The sequence below is a fragment of the Trachypithecus francoisi genome, unplaced genomic scaffold, assembly GCF_009764315.1.
Source record: "Trachypithecus francoisi isolate TF-2019V2 unplaced genomic scaffold, Tfra_2.0 Lachesis_group5, whole genome shotgun sequence".
NCBI classification, from domain to species: Eukaryota; Metazoa; Chordata; class Mammalia; order Primates; family Cercopithecidae; genus Trachypithecus; species Trachypithecus francoisi.
This window is the reverse complement of record NW_022681470.1, coordinates 60,054,592-60,076,237: the sequence shown is the minus strand read 5'-3', so window position 1 is coordinate 60,076,237 and position 21,646 is coordinate 60,054,592. Positions and strand designations below refer to the sequence as shown.

General features: G+C 53.7%; 2 protein-coding genes across 6 annotated transcripts in view; one reads left to right on the top strand and one right to left on the bottom strand.

Annotated features, from left to right (window-relative positions):
- The first annotated feature begins 231 nt into the window (after positions 1-231).
- MYBPH (myosin binding protein H) lies at positions 232-20,406 on the top strand. 3 transcript variants are annotated; one of them, XM_033199503.1, is made up of 11 exons: positions 232-3,461; positions 3,551-3,685; positions 4,411-4,653; positions 6,986-7,074; positions 7,441-7,636; positions 7,820-7,959; positions 8,559-8,718; positions 9,940-10,076; positions 10,237-10,423; positions 10,634-10,684; positions 19,381-20,406. In XM_033199503.1, the coding sequence occupies exons 1-10, from the start codon at positions 3,257-3,259 to the stop codon at positions 10,648-10,650; spliced, it is 1,509 nt and encodes a 502-aa protein (XP_033055394.1). In that variant the 5' UTR covers positions 232-3,256; the 3' UTR covers positions 10,651-10,684; positions 19,381-20,406. The 3 variants fall into 3 exon arrangements, with proteins under 3 accessions (XP_033055394.1, XP_033055393.1, XP_033055395.1); XM_033199502.1 differs by lacking the exon at positions 19,381-20,406 and adding an exon at positions 11,218-11,497; XM_033199504.1 differs by lacking the exon at positions 19,381-20,406 and adding an exon at positions 11,218-11,497 and having other exon boundaries at positions 235-3,461; positions 4,411-4,578.
- The window catches only part of ADORA1 (adenosine A1 receptor), a 39,906-nt gene continuing 30,152 nt past the window's right edge, over positions 11,893-21,646 (bottom strand). For all 3 annotated transcript variants that reach the window (XM_033199506.1, XM_033199507.1, XM_033199505.1), the window contains one exon: positions 11,893-14,002. In XM_033199506.1, coding sequence (XP_033055397.1) covers positions 13,363-14,002 — 640 coding nt within the window. In that variant the 3' untranslated portion in view covers positions 11,893-13,362. The remainder of the gene's footprint in view (positions 14,003-21,646) is intronic.

Sequence of the window (21,646 nt, the reverse complement as noted above, 5' to 3'; positions counted from 1 at the left end):
AGTCAGGAGATCAAGATCATCCTGGCTAGCATGGTGAAACCCCGTCTCTACTAAAAATATTAAAAAATTAGCCAGGCATGGTGGTGGGTGCCTGTAGTCCCAGCTACTTGGGAGGCTGAAGCGGGAGAATGGCGTGAACCAGGGAGGTGGAGCTTGCAGTGAACCAAGATCACACCACTGCACTCCAAACTGGGCGACAGAGCGAGACTCCATCTCAAAAAAAAAAAAAAAAAGTCACTGCCATCCAGATTTCTAAATTAAATTCCCTGTTGAAAGAAACTTTTTCTGTTTCCTGAAGGTTAGCAGGCCCTGGGAAAGAAGTCTTTTCATCCCAACGCTCCATCTCTTCCGACCCACGGGAAGGTGGTGGGAGCTCATCACAGGACCAGGTTAGAAAGCCCTGAACTCGGGACTCTCTGGGCCAGCAGGAAATGCAGATGTCATCTCATGCACCCTTCCTGCCTATTGGGACTGGAGTCCCTTCAGAGTGCTTAAGAGATGGCCCTCCAGCCTCCCAGTGAGGGGCAGCTCATTACCTTGGAAGCAACCCATTCCATTGCTGGACTGAAATCTGTCAACAGTCCTAGTGCCGGGCTTAGCCCTTTGTTCTGCTCATCCCTCCCCTAACACTCATCACTCCACCCATCCAGAGATCAAAGTACCTCTGCTCAAGCTGGACTGAGATAGGAGGTCGGGAGGATGTGATGGGGTGGTTCAGAAGAATAGACAGATTTCCAGCCTTTATGAAATGGAGATGCTCTCATCAGGCTTCTGTTGAATTCCCAGAGCCCCAGGAATGCCTTTATCCAAAGACACTCCAGATATACACTCCAAAACTAAAGAGAATTGATTTGTGGATTCTCTGATGTTTGGATTATCTGTGACTTGGGATAATCACAAGTTGGCCTGATGGTTTGTGACTCTGGTTTGAAGTGGAGGGAAGGAGGAAATATCTGAAATGTGAACCAGCTGGAGCTGGGCAGATGCTACTGATCCCAAGGTCATAGCCCTGCTGAAGGCGAAGAAAGCAAGGACTCAGCAAGGCATGGGGTGGGCTGTGGGGAGGGAGTACCTGGTATTTCACCTTTGGCTGGTGGGGCCAAGTATTCCCTAATCCCTGCCACTGTCTACCCCACCGCACAGGGATCTTTGAAACCCCAAGGCTGCAAGCCCTCATGGGCAGCCAACCGCCCTCCCCTGGGGCCGCCCTTCCCCCAGCCTGGGACAGGCTCTCCAGGGCTGACTCAGGGTCCTGTGGGGTTAGTCACATTCGCTTACAGCTGCAGAGTCAGAGGCCAAGGATGGAGATCGGACAAGCTGGGCACTAGCACCCTGGCTGTTGAAGGCCAGTCAGGGTGATAGATGAGGGAGTGACTCCTCAAGGGGCCCTTGTGGTTCCAGGACCCGCTCCCTGCCTGGCAAGACATGGAGTCACCTAGCAGAGGGCAAGGGCATCCAGGGAGGGCCAGATCCAGAGGCTCCCAGGCCCTGCACTGCCACTCCCCAGCCGAGATAGCAGGGTTGAGAGGCAGCCACACCCTGGTGTCCCCAGTCCCCAGGAAAGGGAAGAGCATGCATGCTGCTGAGGGCCCTGAAGAAATCACATTTACTTATTTTTAAATTGTGAGCACATCTTACATGCTAAAGAGTGCATAGATGTATTTGATTTGAAGAATGACTATGTAGTGAGAACCTGTGTAACCACCATCCGGGTCAGGAAAGGAAATCCCATTAGCACCCCTGCAGCCATCATGATCACATACACCCTGTTCCTCCACCTAGAGGTCATCGCCATCCCAACTTTTGTACTGGCCTCATCTTCCTTTCTGGCCTTACCACCTACGGATGCACCTTGAAGAAGAGAGCCCGGTGTTGACTGCATTTGGATTTAATGTAGATGAGACAGATGAGATGCACCATTTCTGTGTGCCTTGCTCTTCTGCTCATCACTGGGTCTGTGAGTAGCTGAAGTTGCTCATTTGACCCCATGCTTTGCTTTATATATTTGCATAAACACTCCACAGTTATTTATCCGTCACACTGTTGAGGGACAGCTGTTTCCCCCACATTTTACAATTACAAATAGCATTACCGTGAACCTTCTTCTTCACGGCTCCTGGGGCAGGTGTGGGTGTTACATGAGTGGCACGGCTGGGTCACGGAGTAGGCACCTCATCCATTTTACTAGGCACTAGTAAAACTCTCACATTTTCCGGAGTGACTACTCCAACACCAGCAATAAAAGTTCTTAATGCTCTCCCTCCTTCCTGACACATGGTGTTTTCTGGCTTTCCAGTGATTCCCAGTCTTAACATTTTATTGAATAAATGAATCAACAACTAGAAATCTGGCCATATCTGCCTCCTTTGGCACACTGAGAAAGCCCATGCCCACAGCCTGCTTGGAAGAGTCTAGAAGCTTCAGAGTGCTCTCCTCCACTGGGGCGTCTGTCTTCAAGATCTGCCTACAACTGCACCCCACCCCGAAGGGCAAGGGGTTCTCTGTAATAGGTGGAAAACTGAGGCCCACAACAGGCATCAGGGGAGACCAGCTCCTTACCACCTGCCCAACAGAGACAGGAGCCAGGGGACTAGTCCCCCTTTCCGGGGTTCCAATGCTGGAGGACCATCCTCCAAGCAGCTCCACCCTCAGCATCTCAATTCTCTCTCTCTCTAGGGCCCTCAGCCTCATACAGCACAAGCAAGAGTCCCTGGGAACTGTGGGAGCCCGGGGAATGTGGGCCCCAGAGGCAAAGCTGGGAGTGCTCACAAGGAAGACTGTTCCAAACTCTCAGGGCCCCAGCACCCAGTCTGAGAAGCTCTGGGCACAAGTGGCCCCATAGAGGCCAGACACACAGAGCCTGAGCTGAGCTCATTCTCCAGATAGAAGTTCTTCCTCCCATTGCCCTGACACCTGGCACACGGCCTGCTTGCTGTCCCATCTCACCCATCTGCGCCCTCCCCCAGCTGGGCACCAGCACCCTGGCTGTTGAAGGCCAGTCGGGGTGATGGATGAGGGAGTGACTCCTCAAGGGGCCCTTGTGGTTCCTCCCCCAGAGCTATTCCTGGCCTGGGCGCCTCTCCACCCTCCAGTCCTCCTGCTTGACCTGACCCCACAGCTGGGAATCATTTGCTGGGGGTGGGGCAGCCCCTGACTATATAAGCCTGGACCTAGGTGTCCCGGGCACCCTAGAGGCCCAGGTCCCCCAACGGCTGACCCCTGCACACTCCAGCCTGGCCCCCCAGCCAGTCCAGCAATGATGGAGAAAACCACCTCCGAGGACCCTGCCTGCAGTACAGAAGAGACTGCATCTGAATCTGCCAAGGTGCCCACCGCAGAGCCTCCCCGAGAAGTGGCAGTATCAGAGTCCACCGGGGAAGAGCAGGTGCCCAAGCCGCAGGCCCCTGCCCCTCAGGCCCCTGCAGCCCCCACAACCACTAAGCCTGCACCCCCAAGTGAAGGTGACTGAAGGTGGGGCAAGGGAAGGAGGGAGGCAGGCATGTCGGGGGTGGAGGGGAGCTCTTGGCCATGAACCTCTTCATCTCCCCAGATGTCCCCAGTGCCCCACTGCTGCTGACCCTGGAGGATGTGAGCAACAGCTCTGTGACTGTGAGCTGGGAGCCCCCAGAGAGCCTGGGGAGACTGGGCCTCCAGGGCTATGTGCTGGAGCTCTGCAGAGAGGGAGGTGAGTGCTGGGCTAAGTTTTGCATACACCCAGGGGACGTTGTCATGGAGGGTTGCAGGGACAAGTGCGCAGGCCCTGTTGTTGGTCAGTCTGGGAGAGACGCAGAAGGGGGTGATGCAAGCAGTGGGCTCCTCAACCCACCTATCCTTTCTTGCTCCACCAGCAGGAGAGCAAGAAAGGGTAGGTAGGTGGGTTGAGGGGCTCCCCTGTCCTCAGTTCCAAGGAGTCTCTGAGTAAGAGAAGGGTAAAGGGACTCCGGGTTCTCCTTTGGCAAGAAGGGAAGGAAGTGCTAAGTCTCAGAGGACCCGGAAGTGTAGGAAGTGGAGAGGGAGGAGCAGGAGAGGGGAATGTTAGCATAAGAGACAGTGAGGAGAAAGCAGGAATGGGGTGAGAGTATGGGGGCTACATCCCTGATGCCACTGTCCCCCTCCATGGCCCAAGTCCAGCCTGGCCTCTGCCTCTACCCCTACCTTGCTGTGTGACTTTGCAATTGTGTCCAACCCTCTCTGGGCTTCAACAACCTCATCTCTGGCCATGATTTCAGGGCTCTAGCATCAGGTGTCTTTTATGCCATTTGACAAGAAATCAGGGAAGGCAAAGAAGGGAAAAATGAGGCCCAAAGAGGGAGGCCGATTTCCCCAGATCACCAGCAGGCAAAGAAGCCCCATGGAGAGGGGTGCCTGTGGCCACACTGCCAAGACCTCACACTCTCTCCATCCCCTCAGCCTCGGAGTGGGTGCCTGTGAGTGCCCGGCCCATGATGGTGACCCAGCAGACCGTGCGGAACCTGGCTCTGGGAGACAAGCTCCTCCTGCGGGTGTCTGCAGTGAGTTCTGCAGGAGCTGGCCCGCCGGCCATGCTGGACCAGCCCGTCCACATCCGAGAGAATATCGGTAAAGCCCATCCTGGCCTTCAGCTCCCCAGCCCTTCCCAAACACCTCATCTAATGGAGAAACTGAGGCCAGCAGGTAGAGGGAGCCAGGCAGTCATTTCCCCCGTCCCACACTCACATGCACAAGCCACACACTATCACATCTTGCCTGAAGAAAGTTCCAGGTTCCTCAGCAGCAAGGGGTCTCTGGAGGTCTAAGAAGCCATTTCCCTGAGTGGTCCAGCCCCCATGCCTTGAGGAAGGGGCTTCCTGATGCTCAGAAACAAAAGGTCAAGTTCCCTGGGTCACCTGCTCAATGCTAAGAGTCCATCTGTTCTTTCTCCCATCTAATCTCAATTCTTCCAGTGGCTATAAACACTCATTTTCTGCCCATTTCCTGCGTCCTGGGTTCTAGATTCTCTCAAAGGTCTTGAAGCAAAGAGAAGGCCCTACTTGCCCCTTGTCCCACCATGGCCCTAGTGGGAAGGAAAGAGGGTCTGCGAAAGGTCCATGAAGACTTCTCCATCGCAGAGGGCGTACCGCACTGGGGCCCCGCAGGCCAGCTGCCATCCCCATTGCTAATATTTCTATTTGCAAGGTGCATTAGCCTCAGTCCTCCCCTTGCTCCCCTCCCAGAGCTGATCGGGTTTCAGTCTGTTAATGACAGTGAGTCATTTGGTGTGATCTGAGGTCTCTGGGGACAGCACAGTCCCCCAGGGTGAGGAGAGACACAGGCAGGCAGGTGGCCTGAGGCCTTCTCCACCTTCCTTCTTGTTCCTCCACAAGGGGATGGATGGTTCCTGGGAGAGGCTAAACAGAACTCTGTAGCTCTAGACAAGGCCTCCAGAAGGAGAGGGGATCCACAGGAGGGGTCAAGGCTGGATTCAAAAGGAAATGTTCAGCTCTGAGGCCTGAGAGACATGGGAACCATGGGGTTAGGGAGCTTAGATTCACAGACTATTGAGGCCAAACAGATCCCAAGGAGCCCAGAGCATCCCTTGAGGTCACCCAGCCTTTTATTGGCAGTCCCAGAGTCTGATGCCTACACAGGACCCTCATGCCCCACTGACTTCAGGGTGTCTTCTCCAGTGGCACCCAAAACCCAAGGACATTCCCAGCCTTTGGCTCTGATTGAGATGTGGCCCCACCTGGCAGCTGCAGTATGGCTGTGTCGACTCTAGTCTTGGAGGTGCCAGGAAGGCCTCTTGGTTGGGAGGGTGCTGGGCCTTCCCCAGAGAACCAGGGAGCTCAGACTCTGAGAGGCCCCTGAGGCCCAGCATTGATGGACCCAGCCAGACTCAGCACCCACTTCTCCATTCAAATTCCTCTGGCAGGAGAGAAGGGGATTTCCTGGAGAGAAGAGGGAGAGGAGGCTGTGAATAAGTGGGGAACAGCCAGGCTTGTCACGGGCAGGGCAGAGTGGGGGCCCTGTCCAGGATCCTTGACTGCTCAGCTGTCCCTCCTCAGCCACCTGGAGCTGCCAAGCATTCTTGACCCCCTGCAGCTGTCCCTAGAGCATTCCATGCCTGAGCTCCCAGAGCCAAGTGCCCACTCAGCTAATCCTCAGAGACACCGTGTTCCTTCTCACTGTCTCATCCTCCTCCGCCCTGCATGCCACCAACCAACTGCTGCCACCTGTTTGCTGCAAAGGAGCCTCAGTCATGGGCCCAGCACCCGCCCAGGGGGACAGGGGTGGTGGCCACTGCAGCTCCCTTTAGAATACCCCGGGGCTTCAGTGGTTGCCCCTGACCAGGTGAGGGTCAGAAGGTCATTCCTTAGCATAACAGGTGGCTGAAATAGGACTTCAGGAAGGACTTCCCAGCTCTGAGACTAACAGATTATGGGAGGGTGACAGAGGAAGAAGGGGGACACCTGCCCTGGCTTCACTTAGGAAGGAAAGATCCTAATCCTCTCAATAAGGCCTGGATACAGAGGAAGGGACAAACAGGGTTTCATAAGGACTTCTCTGAAAGTCCTGGGCTTGTGGAGGGTCGGGGGTATTAGAGCAGGAAGATGGCAGTGGCCTCCCCTTCTTAGAAGTGCAGCCAGACAGGTGCAGCACCAGCTCCCCAGCAGGGGGAGACAGAGAGTCAGCTGGGGCCCATCTGGTGCTTGGGAATGCCTGGGCTGCAAGGCAAATCCCATCCTGGCAGAGTCGAGGCGCCAAGGGAGTGCCCAGGATGTTTACCAGTTCACACCATGGAGGCGCTGACCTCCTGAAACCTCCTGCTCCCTTAAGGGACGTGGGCCCCTAGACCTCAGGAGTGAAAGCTTCACCCTTCCTGCAAGGAGGGACCCCACGGCAGCCAGGCACATGCAGGACCCTCCTCCCAGCCAGCATCCCTCACCAGCTATCCCCTGCCCCACCTCAGAAACCCCAATCAGCCACCCCACTGCACTGCTAAGCCCGGACTCTTGCTTTGATCCAGAGGCCCCCAAGATCCGTGTCCCCCGCCACCTCCGTCAGACCTACATCCGCCAGGTGGGAGAGACGGTCAACCTGCAAATCCCCTTCCAGGTGGGTATTACCCCCACCAAGGGTAAGAGGCTAGGTGGGAACCAGGTACATTTAAGGGGAGCCTGGGAAGTGGCAGGATCTCCAAGGGTCGGGCTGAGACCCAGCGAGACGGCCTCATCCTCCCACAATCATGCACATGACTCATTGGTGATTCTCAGCCTGGAGATGGGCAGGTGGGCCCCAGAGCGGGCTGGACACCTGGAGGATGTGGCTCAGGGCAGCCCCTGTGGCTCCAGCCTCTGCTGCCCCTCCTGAGAAGGGCCAAACGGACAGGCTTCCCCGAGAACAGCTCGAGACTCCTGGAGTTAAGGGGGTGTGGGGACGCTGGCACCTCCCTGCACTCACCCTGGGGCCCCTCCCTGCCAGGGGAAGCCTAAGCCTCAGGCCACATGGACCCACAACGGCCATGCCCTGGACAGCCAGCGGGTGAGCGTGCGTACTGGGGACCAGGACTCCATTCTCTTCATTCGCTCGGCCCAGCGCTCTGACTCGGGCCGCTACGAGCTCACCGTGCACGTGGAAGGCCTGGAGGCCAAGGCAGCCATTGACATCCTGGTGATTGGTATGGAGCCAGGGGAACAGTGCTGCCTCAAGGGGGACCTGGAGCCCCCGACCGCCTATCCCAGAGCTGACGGCTGATGGGAGCAGGCCAAGGGAGTGTGGCAGGAGCCAAATCTTGGATGTAGGGGCTCTTGTGGCCAGCCTGGCCCTCACCCTCACTTCCCCTCGCACTCTGGGCCTACAGAGAAACCTGGACCTCCCAGCAGCACCCGGCTCCTGGACGTCTGGGGCTGCAACGCTGCTCTTCAGTGGACGCCACCCCAGGACACAGGCAACACAGAGCTCCTGGGCTACACGGTGCAGAAGGCAGACAAAAAGACAGGGGTGAGGCAGAGCGGGGTCGGGGTACGAAGTGGTCAAGGTGGTGGAGAAGGCCCATCCCACTGAGTCTAGGGACCGAGTCTAGGGATCCAGTTCTGGTCTGCCCACTGCTAAACTGACTCCCTAGGAGGCCCTTAACAAGACTTTTCCACTCTGGACCTCAGATGCTTCCTGAAAACTGTGAGGAGGGCTGGCCCGGGCTGTCTGAAGCCTTTCAAGCTCTGGAGCCACACTTCTCAAATCTTAATGTCCACATGAGCCACCTGGGGAGCTTGCTAAGAGGCAGAGTGTGACTCAGTAGGTCCAGGGTGGGGGCTGAAGGCCTGCATTTCTAAGAAGCTTCCAGGTGATGCTGAAGTTGCACATCTGTGGGCCACACTTTGCACATGAAGGCTCTAGGATTCTCTGAGGACCCTTCAGAGGTCACCTGAGTGACCCAGGGAGCCCTTCTTCCAATTCAATGTCCCTGAGGTCCAAAGCTGGATGGTTCAGCACCCCAGGGTTGGGGGCATGGAATGAGTTCTGTGAGGAGAGGGCTCCAGGGTAAGCAGGGAGGGCGAGGACAGGGGTGAGAAATGAGGGTGACGCCCAGAGCCCTGCAGCAATGGTTCACAGTGCTGGAGCGCTACCACCCAACCACCTGCACCATCTCTGACCTCATCATCGGCAACTCGTACTCCTTCCGGGTCTTCTCAGAAAACCTGTGTGGACTCAGCGCCTCAGCCACCGTCACCAAGGAGCTCGCCCACATCCAGAAGGCAGGTGGGTTTGGGCTCAGAGCTGGCTGTGCTAATTCTCTCCCTGTCCCTGCCTCTTCCTTGGCATCTCTGCACCCCTCTCTCTGGGCTTCTCCTGGGCGTCTGCCCCTGGAACACGTGCTGTCCCCTCACTCCACAGCTATGCCTACACACACACAGAATGGCTGTAAAGTAGTGGATGTGGCTGGTTGATTTTAACAAACACATCAGAGCAAATCCACACAAATGAAAGATGCCCCTTTGGAGGCTGTGTACTTATTCCAGAGATGCGTGTGCATCTGCCAAGTTTCAGGCAGAGAGTGCCCGAGGGAATCTAAAGGGTGACCTGTGCATGGATGGGTAGTGTGCTAAAAAGGGTGAGTTTGCTAAAAACAAGCCTCCCAACCCTAATACACACCACATAGATGGACAAGAGAGATAGGAGTATTTACTGTCTCCACACAGGCACCTGACCCTCTTGCGTCAAATGTTAAACCCCGGGCCCTTTTCCCTGTCCTTTGTGTGCCCTGAGGCCCTCTCTGACCCACAGTCTGTGTGGGTTCCAGAAGGCAAATTTTTTTAACACTAGCCTGAACTGCACAGAATTAGGAAGAAATTTTTCTTTAGAAAAGGAAAGCCGGCCGGGCGCGGTGGCTCAAGCCTGTAATCCCAGCACTTTGGGAGGCCGAGACGGGCGGATCACGAGGTCAGGAGATCGAGACCATCCTGGCTAACACGGTGAAACCCCGTCTCTACTAAAAAATACAAAAAATTAGCCGGGCGAGATGGCGGCGCCTGTAGTCCCAGCTACTCGGGAGGCTGAGGCGAGAGAATGGCGTAAAACCCGGGAGGCGAGCTTGCAGTGAGCTGAGATCCGGCCACTGCACTCCAGCCTGGGCGACACAGCGAGACTCCGTCTCAACAAAAAAAAAAAAAAAAAAAAAAGAAAAGGAAAGCCAGTCAAGTCTCCAATGACAAACACAAAGGAAACATGGCATCTCTGAGTTACTAACCTCCACCTTCTGCCAAGATGCTCTCATCTCTGCTTTTTCCACCTTCTCTTCTCTGCTCACCACCCTGACCCACCCAGCTACAGTCTCAGCTTTCTCTGCCTCTTTGAGATTGTCCAAGTTCCCGCAAATAAGCCACGACTTGCTATCCATAGATCATGGATCACAGTCAGTCCTAACAGGTCTCCTTCACTCCTGTAAGCTCAGATTCACCCGACTTTCTCCCCTGAACCCAGATATTGCTGCCAAACCTAAAGGGTTTATTGAGCGAGACTTCTCAGAAGCCCCCTCATTCACCCAGCCCCTGGCTGACCACACCTCCACCCCTGGCTACAGCACCCAGCTGTTCTGCAGTGTCCGAGCTTCACCCAAGGTGAGGGTCCAGGCCCTGCTGAGCCCTGGGCTGGTGGGGGCAGATGGGGACAGCAGGGCTGAGAAATCCTCCAGGCATCCACACCTAAGCCTGGGAATAGCCTTTGAGTGCCCCGCTCCAGTCCACACCTCCCCAGCTCTCTTCTGACCATGCCTCCCAGCCCAAGATCATCTGGATGAAAAACAAGATGGAGATCCAGGGCAACCCCAAATACCGCGCCCTCTCTGAGCAAGGCGTCTGCACCCTAGAGATCCGGAAACCCAGCCCCTTTGATTCTGGGGTCTACACCTGCAAGGCCATCAACGTGCTGGGGGAGGCATCTGTGGACTGCCGGCTGGAGGTCAAAGGTGAGAGTTTGAGGATGGGAGAGCAGGAGTAAGCACCTCTCTGGAGCTGAACTAGAGGCAGCAGAGAGCTTAAAATCAAGGCAGAAGAGAAGGGGTAATAAGATTGGGGTCAAGCGGGAGGGTGGACAGGTGTAGAAGAGGGTGTATAACCGTGAACCTTGTCAGTTCCCCGCCACTTCCCCCAAACTCTAACTGTAGACTCTCTTCCAGCCTCAGCCACGCACTGAAGAGCCAAAGGAGGAGGCTGTGATGAGGAGCCAGGTAAACGGCCTGACCCACCCCCTCTGTTACTCTGCGGGTGGCACGGAAGCAGAGAGGAGGCCGGGAGCAGGGGGTGGGAGTGAGAAGGGAAGGTGGTGATCAGCTCTGGGAACAAACTTGAGGACACAGGCAATTAGCACGTATGTCGAGAGACTCGCAGTGATGTTGCAGGGCCAGGCGATGCCGGTGTGGTCCGGAAGGGGGTTGATTCCATGGACCGCCACATGACCAGAGTCTACTCCCAGCTCTGAGTGACCTTCAGCAAAGGTGTTCTGTTTGGACACATTTCCTCATCCGAAAACTGGGGATAACAACCTTTCCCTGCCTTCCCTCCCCTGGTGGTGGTTCTGAGGCTCTGCATAAGTACAGAAGTATCAGAACTGCAGTGGGCAGAGTTCAGACTTGGGCTTGGTCCTGAGGGAGGGAGGCCTGGTGAGAAAGAGGGTGCTGCTCCCCCTCCCCTCTCTGCACCTCTCTGGCCTGCAGCCGAGGTCTGTTCACACTAGGGGCTCAGGAAGCATGTCCTCCTCCAGGTGCTGCAGGCCTGAAGGGTCAGGTCCGCCAGGCCCACAGTCAAACTCCAGAGATGTCCAAGACCCCCACTTCCATAGCGACGGCTGATGGAACTGCCCCTGGTACCTGCTGGCCTCCCTCCCACAGAGGCTGTTGTCCAGAACTCAGGACTGGGCCTGGTAGGCCCCAGGCCAGGCTATCTGGGCTCAAGGGGTGCTGGAAGGCACAGAGATTGGAGTGCCCTGTGGAGTTGCACGCTGGGTGGGAAGCACTCCAATAAACATGCGTGGTGTTACAGTGTGGGGCCTCTGTGCCACTGAGCGACATCATCTAGGGGGAGGTGCTGTGTCACCAGGAGGCGGGGGTGTCTGAATGTTTCACCATGAGGGGTTCTCCAGATATGTCACCATGAGGAAGATGCCAGTGGGAGAGGTCTCAGGGTGTCATGGCTGGGGTGGGGGTTGGGGGTTCTGGACAGGTGAGTTTTCAGGATCTCACTTCCTGATCAGGGTTTGCTACCCCAAGTGTGTAACTATGGAAACAGACACACCCTCTCTGGAACCTTCCTTCCTTGAACGCCTCCACAGGCCCACTCCCGCAGCTCCTCCCGGCCCCCGCCATTGCTTCCTCTCTGCTGAAGCTGTCTTGTTGCCCTCAACAGTGGTGGGAGTGGGCGCCCAGCAATGTGCTCTCCACAGGGTTCACAGTTTTTTATTAGTCACATGGGCCTCCCTTGGGAGCCAGGGCACCCCATTTCCAACAGAGGGAAGGGCCTGGAAGTAAGGCCTGGAGTTGACACTCATGTTCAGAAGGTCAACTCAATGACCACCTCCCCTCCCCCGTCTCGCCCCCCCTCCACAGGGGCTCCAGGCTCCCCCGCCTCGCCCCCCCTCCACAGGGGCTCCAGGTTCCCCCGCCTCGCCCCCCCTCCACAGGGGCTCCAGGCTTGGCAGGGCATGGGTTGGTCCTTCCCCAGATCCCTGAAGTCCTAGACCCCCAGACAGCTGCAATAGAGCTTCCAAAGTCCCTGAAAACCCAGCAAAATACTAGGGGTATTGAGGGATTCACATGACAGCAAGGCCTCCCACACACTCTCGGGGGGTGCTCTCCTCTGCCTGCTGCAGCCTGCTAAACCCACCCCAGGGGGGCCCACAGTCAACACTGAGTCCTTACAGACCCTTTCCTTCGTCCACTCCGTCCCCAGGCAGGCAGAATGTCTAGGGTTCTCCTCTCCATTAGGCCCAGAAGCAGCAGAGATGGGGTCACCTAGGACAGTTCAGGCCCAGCATTGGGCGGGCCAGTGGAGCTGGTGGCCCAGATGACAGGTAATTACACTCCAGGCTCCTCCCTGGAAAACTCAGGGCAAGAAGGAGGGCTCAGAGCTGCCACCTCATGGCTGTTTGAAGCCAGCACCTACTGCACCAAGCTCACTCCCCAGGGCATGCAGCCAGCACTCCAGCAAATATCAGAAATGATTTCTGAACCTACCCTTTCTGCCTCTCCCATGTACAATCCTGGGCTGACCCAGGGCAAGGAGAGCAGGCACCCTAGCACCTGGTATGGCCTGGGGCCCAGAGTCCTCAGAGGTGGGAATGGAGGCTCCTTGATTCCTGCCCCTTAGCTGCCTCTGGCCACCCTCTCCTACAGAACAGGAGAGACAGCCAGGCCAGTACGTCCTCGACCTCTCTCCTTCCATCCGTCTCAGAGGGGATGCTCTCCTCTCCTCAAGCTTGGTTGGTGGGGCTGCACCACCAACATCTAAGACAAGCAGACTCCCCTGCCTCACTGCAGAAGCCCAAGCACCTTCTCCCAGCCCAGGTGGCTCCTCTGCAGTCTTGGCCTCCCCAGGACCTGCCCAGCCCTGAAGCGCTGGACTGCTCATGGGATGGTCAGGCAGGTGGAGGCTCAGGACACTCTTGCCTCTGGACACCCGTTCCCTCTGTAGGATCCTTGCCCTCCCAAGCCTCCTGCAGGGCCCAGAAGTATAGGGTAGTTAACTCCTAGTGGAGGGACCACACTCTGTGGGTATCTCTTCAGAGCCTCCCCCGTGCCCCTGGCCCACAGCCCAGCTGGGGCAGGCTCAGGGAGACCCCCAGGACAGTGAGCAAGTGAGGACTGGACTGAGACCCCACTGGATGTGGGCTAGTGGGAGCAGAAGGTGGGGTCTAGTCATCAGGCCTCTCTTCTGGGAGATCCTCATCAATGGGGGGTGCGGGCTGGCAGCGGAAATGGTCATTCCAAATCTTAAGGAAGGTGACGCGGAACTTCTGGATGCGGAAGGCGTAGACGATAGGGTTCATGGCCGAGTTGCCGTGCGTGAGGAAGATGGCAATGTAGGTGAGGATGCTGGGCTTGTGGCAGGATGGGCAGAAGAGGGTGATGCAGTTGAGGATGTGCAAAGGCAGCCAGCTGAGAGCAAAGAGGAAGAGGATGAGGGCCAGCGACTTGGCGATCTTCAGCTCCTTCCCATAGTACTTCTGTGGGTCACCAGAGGAGGCCGATACCTTCTTGTTGAGCTGCTTGCGGATTAGGTAGAAGACCTCCAGGTAGATGAGGACCATGAGGAGAAGCGGGGGCAGCACCCACACAAAGAAGTTGAAGTAGACCATGTACTCCATGCTGATGACCTTCTCGAACTCGCACTTGATCACGGGCTCCCCCATGCTGCCATTGGCTGCCCAGGCCCGCTCCACTGCGCTCAGATTGTTCCAGCCAAACATAGGGGTCAGCCCCACCACCAACGAGAGGATCCAGCAGCCGGCGATGGCCACCGCCGCCTTCCGGGGGGTCACCACCATCTTGTATCTGGAGGAGAAGAGGGCAGAGTGTTAGGATCTGCCTCCTAGCTGCCTCAAAAGGCCCCTCCGAGTCACATCTGGCCTCCAGGGGCCTCTAAGAGGAGCACCCTCCCCATCCAGGACCCGGTGAGTGGGAAGGTGCATGTCTTTTGCTTGAGGGCCGAGTCTTCAGGATCTAAGACTTAGTGCTTGCCATGCATTGGCTCATTCTCCTGCAGAGAAAGGAAATCCTGATTAACGACAAAAATAATAATAGAAAATCACAGAGGAGCTCCTTTAGGAATTTCAAGGAAAAGTAAAAATTCCTCCCATGCGCTCAGCACGCCCCCACTGGTTATCTCACCCTTGCTTCATGACAGCCTTCATCACGTAGGAAGTTACTGGCAGAATGAGGGCTACCCAATCGACAGATGAGGAAACTGAGGTTCAAAGTCGTCACAGGATCTGCCCAAGGCCACATGGAAGGTGGCAGCGCCATCCCGTGCTTCCTAAAACATGTCTACACTGACCGAAACACCCAGGTGATTAACAAACCATCCCTTCTCTTAGGCCAGCAGACACAACTGTCATTTCAAAAATCTTTCACACAACCGCCCTTCTCTTGGCCTTGTCCCATACTCCTCTGCCATACCGCGTCTCCCACCTCTACATTAACCTCCTGTTTCCCCTTCCAGTCACTGTGCAGCACTTAACTCCTAACGGCTTGATCTCAAGAACCAGCCCTGCACTCCCAAGCTAACTGGAAATGATGCTCAGGCGGCTGGGCGCGGTGGCTCAAGCCTGTAATGCCAGCACTTTGGGAGGCCGAGACGGGCGGATCACGAGGTTAGGAGATCGAGACCATCCTGGCTAATATGGTGAAACTCCGTCTCTACTAAAAAAATACAAAAAACTAGCCGGGCGCGGTGGCGGGCGCCTGTAGTCCCAGCTACTCCGGAGGCTGAGGCAGGTGAATGGCGTAAACCCGGGAGGCGGAGCTTGCAGTGAGCTGAGATCCAGCCACTGCACTCCAGCCTGGGTGACAGAGCGAGACTCCGTCTCAAAAAAAAAAAAAAAATGATGCTCAGGAAAGAAAACCGATATTCACTGAGCATCTACTACATGCTGGATACTTTCACTCATTCATTCAAGCATTTACGCACGCATACATGGATGCATTCATTCAGCAAGCATTTGTCAAGTGCTTTCTGTGCTAGGCATTGCTCTCTGTGCTGAGAATAAGATAAAAGATCCCTGTTTCTACATATCTCACATTTTGGGTGAAGAGACAGGTAACACCAAAGCAAGAAAATAAACAAGACAACTACAAATCATGATATGTTCTTTAAAGGAAATAAGTTGAGTCAAGGGCCAGAACTTTCTAACTTTTTTCATGTCATGACCCACAAAGAAGATGGAAACATCTGGATGACGAGGCTGCTCATGAGCCACAAGGGTTGGGTGTTTTCACATCTCAGGGGTTCCTGCTTCCCTTTAAACCAATCTAGCCAACAGCCATCATGGCTTCTGCCTACACACTGGCCTTGGAGACAGTGCCAAGGGCTGGGTCTCGCCCAGCTCTGTGCTGAGGAGCTGGCTGAGCAGCAGCAGCTTGCCCAGTTGTTATTTTCCAATGCAGCTTCTGAAATGGATGGAGTGCCCTCCTGAGCATGTAAACAGCTTCTGAGACCCAGGAGTGTGAAGGGAGAGGCTGCCGACTGTTTCCTTCTGCCCCAGGGATGCAGAATCTGTGGCTTTCTCCTGCATGGTGATGATGCTTAAAGTCTGTCTCACCCCAGACAATGCTTCTCCTAGATCCTTTACCATCCATCAAAGCCCACCTGCTCTGTGAAGGCTATAGAGGTAGGAAGGGAGACAATTTGCAGAGTGGGAGGAACCAGATGCCCCCCTCTCCACCCCATCTAGAAGATAAGGACTAGAAGAGACCTTTGGAATCTCATTTTCTATCCCTTCATTGTCCCAGTGAAGAAATTGAGGACTAGATGACTCCAACACCTTCGGAGCAGTTCTCCTCTCCTACTCTGTGATCATAGGATTCTTGTGCCCCAAACCACCACCAAGGGGCCTTGAGAGGTGACTGGTTCACTTGTGACTCTGAAGTTTCCTTAGATCCAATCCTCACTCTCTTGCTGTAATTGAAGCCCATTCCCTCCTCTGTATCCTCAGCAGAATGACGAGGCCTGGTACAGACACTGTGAGTCAGAAGACCCAAACTTGGGCCGCCAGTCTGCAACTTGCTAGATCAATGTCTCCTCTGTAAAAGAGACCTACTTCAGAGGGGGAGGGTCAAATGAGATACTATGTGTACAAGTACTCTGTAAACACCCGACCAGTATTCGTTTGCCTGAGCTCTTCTTACCCCTCCAAGCTCCTAGACAAATGGCCACCTGGAAAACTCCAGTATCTCTGGATGCTCAGCAAACACAGCCTAAGGGCTATTTAAACATCTTCCTCACATCTTATTCCTGACCATCTCAAAGTGTTCCCCACGTGTCCTCTTAGACATGGTGGAAAAAGTTCTGGGAATGAGTCTACAGGAAAAGACCAAAGGAACGTTGGTCATTCTGAAGGCTGAGAGATGCTATCTCAGCAGCTACACAGTGGAGAGTAGGGCCAGATCCCCAGGTGAACCTCAGCAGGGAAAGAGAGCTGCTGCTTCAGAGAGGACGGGGTCAGGTGTCCTGCATACCCCTACCACCCATCACATCTGCTATTTATACCACATTTATCATGTACAAATCCCTTTCTCAGTCCTATCTCGGGTAATCCTCATAACCGCTGCTGTGGTGAGCACAGTAGATAAGGGAATGCCCATTTCACAGATTAGAAGCTCCACTGGCCTGGGTCTCCTGACTCCAAGCCCAGCTCACCTTCAGGGTGCCAGGCTGACTGTGGGTTGCTGAGATGCAGATGATCAGCAGGTTGAAAATATCCCTTGCCTATTAGATTTAAAAGGGGAACTTCTAGACCTCGCCCAAGGAAGGCACCACCCAGAGTCAGTGGGGTGGGCCAGGTGACCTCTGGTGCTGCCGTCCAGCCTATGGATTGAGGGATCTAGCCTGGGACTGACATCAGGGCAGTGATGACCTATGGAGACAGGAGAGGTAGACAGTGACAGTCTAGACACTGACAGGAGAGAGGGAAGAGACAACTTCTAGCTATAGAGGTGGCTCCCTCCCCTCTTCTCTCCTCACCCCTCACCCTTCTGACCGCTTGGAGCCCCTGGGGTTAAAGCTTTCCTGGGGCTCCTCCAGTACCCAGTCCCAGCAGACCCTGCAGCTTAGGGTATCAGCTCTCATCTGTTTTTCTTGCTATTTTCTTCCTGGTGGGAAAGGGCTGGACCCAAGACATTGGCTGAGGTGGGGCAGGCTCTCACAGGAAGGGCTGCCTCCCAGGGCGAGGGGAGAAGCTCACCTCTCCTTACGCGTGGGAAAGGAAGCAGAGGCTGCAAGTCCTGGGGCATGCATGGGGTGGGGATGTGTGGAAGGTGCCTCTGACTTGGGAATGCCCCTCCCAAGTCCACAGCATCCCCGAGGGCTGTGCTGGGAGCTAAGCAGGGAGATGCTGCTCTCAGGAGTGTGCAGCTCAACCATGCACGAACGGGAGAGCAACGGAACAGAGACAGGAAAACACCAAGTGGGGTCCCGTCCACAGGCCAGCAGGGCAGACAGCACCTTAACGATAGCCCTGAGGGGACCGGGAGCAGTGGCTCATGTCTGTAATCCCAGCACTTTGGGAGGCCGAGGCAGGATCACATGAGGTCAGGAGTTCAAGACCAGCCTGGGCAACATGGTGAAACCCTCTCTCTACTAAAAAAAAAAAAAAAAAAAAAAAATTAGCCAGGCATGGTGGCGCATGCTTGTAATCCCACCTACTCGGGAGGCTGAGGTAGGAGAATTGCTTGAACCCAGGAGGCAGAGGTTGCGGTGAGCCGAGATCACGAGATCGCGCCCTTGCACTCCAGCCTGGGCAACAAGAGCGAAACTCTGTCTCAAAAAAAAAAAAAAAATAGCCCTGAGGCAACCAGGGAGAGCCCCACCTCCAGAATCTCCTTCAAAGTGCCTAAAATCCCACAAGGAATGAGACATTCCTTTGGGTTAAGAGTTGCCTTCTCTGTGTGCTATTTATTTATTTACTTTATTGAGACGGGGTCTCCCTGTGTTGCCCAGGTTGGTCTCGAGCACCTGTGCTCAAGCAATTCTGCCCCCTCGACCTCCTGAAGTTCTAAAATTACAGGTATGAGCCACCACGCCCACCTGTGTGTTATTTTTAAAAGCTGAAATGACATGAACTCCATAGTATGAATTAGTTTATTAGTCGGAACTTCTCATTGATGATGGTAACGTGAAAAGACTGAGTCCCCAGAGCAATGGGCTACAGAGACCCTGAGAGGCAAAGGGATCACTTGAGGAAAGAAATGCAAGGCGGTTCCTGTGGAGCCTCTCAGTGATGGCAAGAGCTGGTGGCTGAACAGAAAAGGATTTCATATCATAGCTGCTGCAAGAGTGTCAATATGGTTTAGAGGTGGAAATGAGGGAACGAAGTCTACAAATCCTGTGTCCAAATAGGGCAGGGCAGAGAGAGCTATTGGTTCTTCCCAGGACACCCTGGCAGGGCTGCCATAGGAGGGGTGGGATATTCTGGAGGCTAAGTGAGGAAGGAGTTTGAAAATAATAGTTATCTGATCAATAATAACAACAATAAAAATGCTGGTAAGCATTAACATTTATTTCTATGTGCTGGGCACTATTTATGTATTTATTTATGTATTTATTTATTTAAGAGATAGACTCTCACTCTGTCTCCTAGGCTGGATTGCAGTGGTGCAATCACAGTTAACTGTAACCTCAAACTCCTGGGCTCAAGAGATCCTTCCACCTCAGCCTCCTCAGTAGTGGGGACAAGTGTGGGCCACCATGCCCAGTTATTTTTAAGTGTTTTTGTAGAGATGGGGGTTTCACTATGTTGACCAGGCTGATCTTAAACTCCAGGGCTCAAGTGATCCTCCTGCTCTGGCCTCCCAAAGTGCTGGGATTACAGGCGTGCGCCACTGCGCCCAGCCCTGGGCGCTGACTTTATAGACATGGTTTTATTGATACTTCAGCACAAGCCTATCACTTAGATACTACAGGTTGAGCATCCCTAATGTGAAAATCCAAAAGCCCAAATGCTCCAAAATTCAACACTACTTGAATGCCAACAAGACACTCAAAGAAAATGTTCATTTGAGCATTTCAGATTTCCAGATTAGGGATGCTCAACCAGTGAGTATAATGCAAATATTCCAAAATCTGAAAAAATCCAAAATTGGAAACACTTCTGGTCCCACACATTTTGGATAAGGGATACTCAACCTGTGTCATTATTCTTATTTCTTAATTGCAGTAACTGAGACTTGGAGAGATTAGAAAACATGTCCAAGGCCACTCTGCCAGGAAAAGGCAGGAAAAGAATTTCTAAGACTCCAGTATGTCTAAGTGCAAAGCCCATATTGGACCCGGCTCTGCCACTCTGGAAGACAGGACACGTGAGGATTGGAGGGCGGAAGCTTGGAGCAGAAGAAGGGAGCCATGGCTAGGGCCCGCAAGGCAAGCCTCTCCTGCCCCAGGCAAATCTCCCTGGACTAAGCAGTTGTGAGGATGCCATTGTGCCTTGCCTGGGAGCCTCACTCCTCCCGCAAAGTCTGACCTCTTTCTGAGCCATCAGAATGACCTGTTCACATACATGTGCTGCCCAGCTATTTAGTTGGTGTCTTGTTCCTTCTGGGGGCAATCAGGTGGTTGAGACTCACCCTTTCATTTACTGAAGGGGTATTCATTGAGCACCTATCAGGTGCCAGGTTCTAGGTGTTAGGGTTCAGGAATATAGAAGAGAACAGACTCATGAAAGCATCATTCTGCAGACAGAGAAACAGGCAATAGATATGGAAACAAATAAACCAGATCATTTTAGAGAGTGAAAAGACCTACCAAGCGAAATAAGCAGGGTAACCCAGGAGTGAGTGAGTGGGCAGGGCACGCTGCTGATACGCAGGGCAGCCTCTCTGAGGATGAGACAATGAGCCGAGAGCCAAAGGACCACCATCGAGTCAGCCAGGGAAAGATCTGGGACAGAGCCTTCTAGGCAGAAGGCACCATCGGGGAGAGGTGCTGAGGCCAGAGTGGCAAGAGAGGGCTAGTGTGAAGGAGCCTCAGGGGTGAAGGCCCGAGAGAGGCCGGCTCAGTCAGAGAAGAGGCCTAGGGCTGAGAGGGCTGCAGTAAGTGTTCTGGGGTTTATTCTAAGTACAAGGAAAAGTCATTTTAAGCAAAGGAATAATATAATCGAATTTCTGTTTTTAAAAAACAACTCAGGCTGCTGTGTGGAGAATGTGTTGCAGCAGGGAATGAGGGAAGGCAAGAAAACCAGCAGGAGGCTATTTTAGCCATCCAGGCAGATGAGGGTGGGATGCTGTAGCAGGCGGCATGGGAATTGAGAAGAAGCATATGGCTTTGAGATGTATTTAGGAACAGGGCCAACAGGACCTGCTGCTGAGTTTGGATGTTGCTATGGTTTGAATGTGTCCCCCAAAGCTCATGTGTTGGAAACTTAATCCCCAATGCAACAGTGATGAAAGGTGGGACCTTTGAGAGGTCATTAGATCCTGGGAGCTCCGCCCTCTTGAATGGATTAACGCCATTGTTGCAGAAGTGGGTTAATTATCACAGGAGTGGAGTCTTTATAAAAGATGAGTTTGGCCACCTTCTTTTCTTTCTTGAGAGTGTGCTTTTTTGTCCTTCCACCCTTGAGCCATAGGATGAGCCAGAAAAAAAGGTCCTTGTCAGATCCAGACCCTCGATCCTGGACTTCTCAGCTTCCAGAAATGTGAGCTGAGTAAACTTCTTTTCTTTATAAATTACCCAGTTTCAGGTATTCTGTTATAGCAGCACAAAATGGACTAAGACAGAAAATTGGTACCAGAAGTGGGGTTGTTGCTATAACAAATACCTGAAAATGTGGAAGCAGCTTTAGAACTGGGTAACAGGTATAGGCTGGAAGAGTTTGGAGGAGTAGACAAAAAAAAAATGCCTAGACTGCCATAAATGGAGCATTAAGGGTAATTCTGGTGAAAGCTCAGAAGACGAGCTGTAGGGAGCAACTGAATCTTTTAAGGGATGATTTGAATGGTCGTGATTAGAATGCTCGCAGAAAATCTGGACACTAAAGAAATTTGGATGAGGTCTCAGATGGAAACAAGAAACAAGATACTGAAAACTGGAGTAAAAGTGGTCTGTGTTACGTAGCTGTAAAGAACTTGGTGAAATTGTGTCTTGTGGAAGGCAGAACTTTAGAGCAACTAACTGGGATATCTAGTAGAAGGAATATCCAAGCAACAAAACATTCAAGGTGCTACATGGTTTCTTTTTGCCATTTATAGCAAAATGAAGGAAGATAGAGATGATTTAAAGATGAAAGTTGTCATTAAAAGGGAAGCAGAATGGAAAGATTTGGAAAACTCTCAGCCTGGTCATGTAAAGAATTAAAAAGTGTGTTCAGGAGAGAATACTAAGGATGTGGCCAAAACACCATTTGCTAAAGAGAATAACATGGATAGAAAGAAGCCAGGTTCTATTCATCAAGATGATGGGAGAGTGACCACACAGGCATTTCAGAG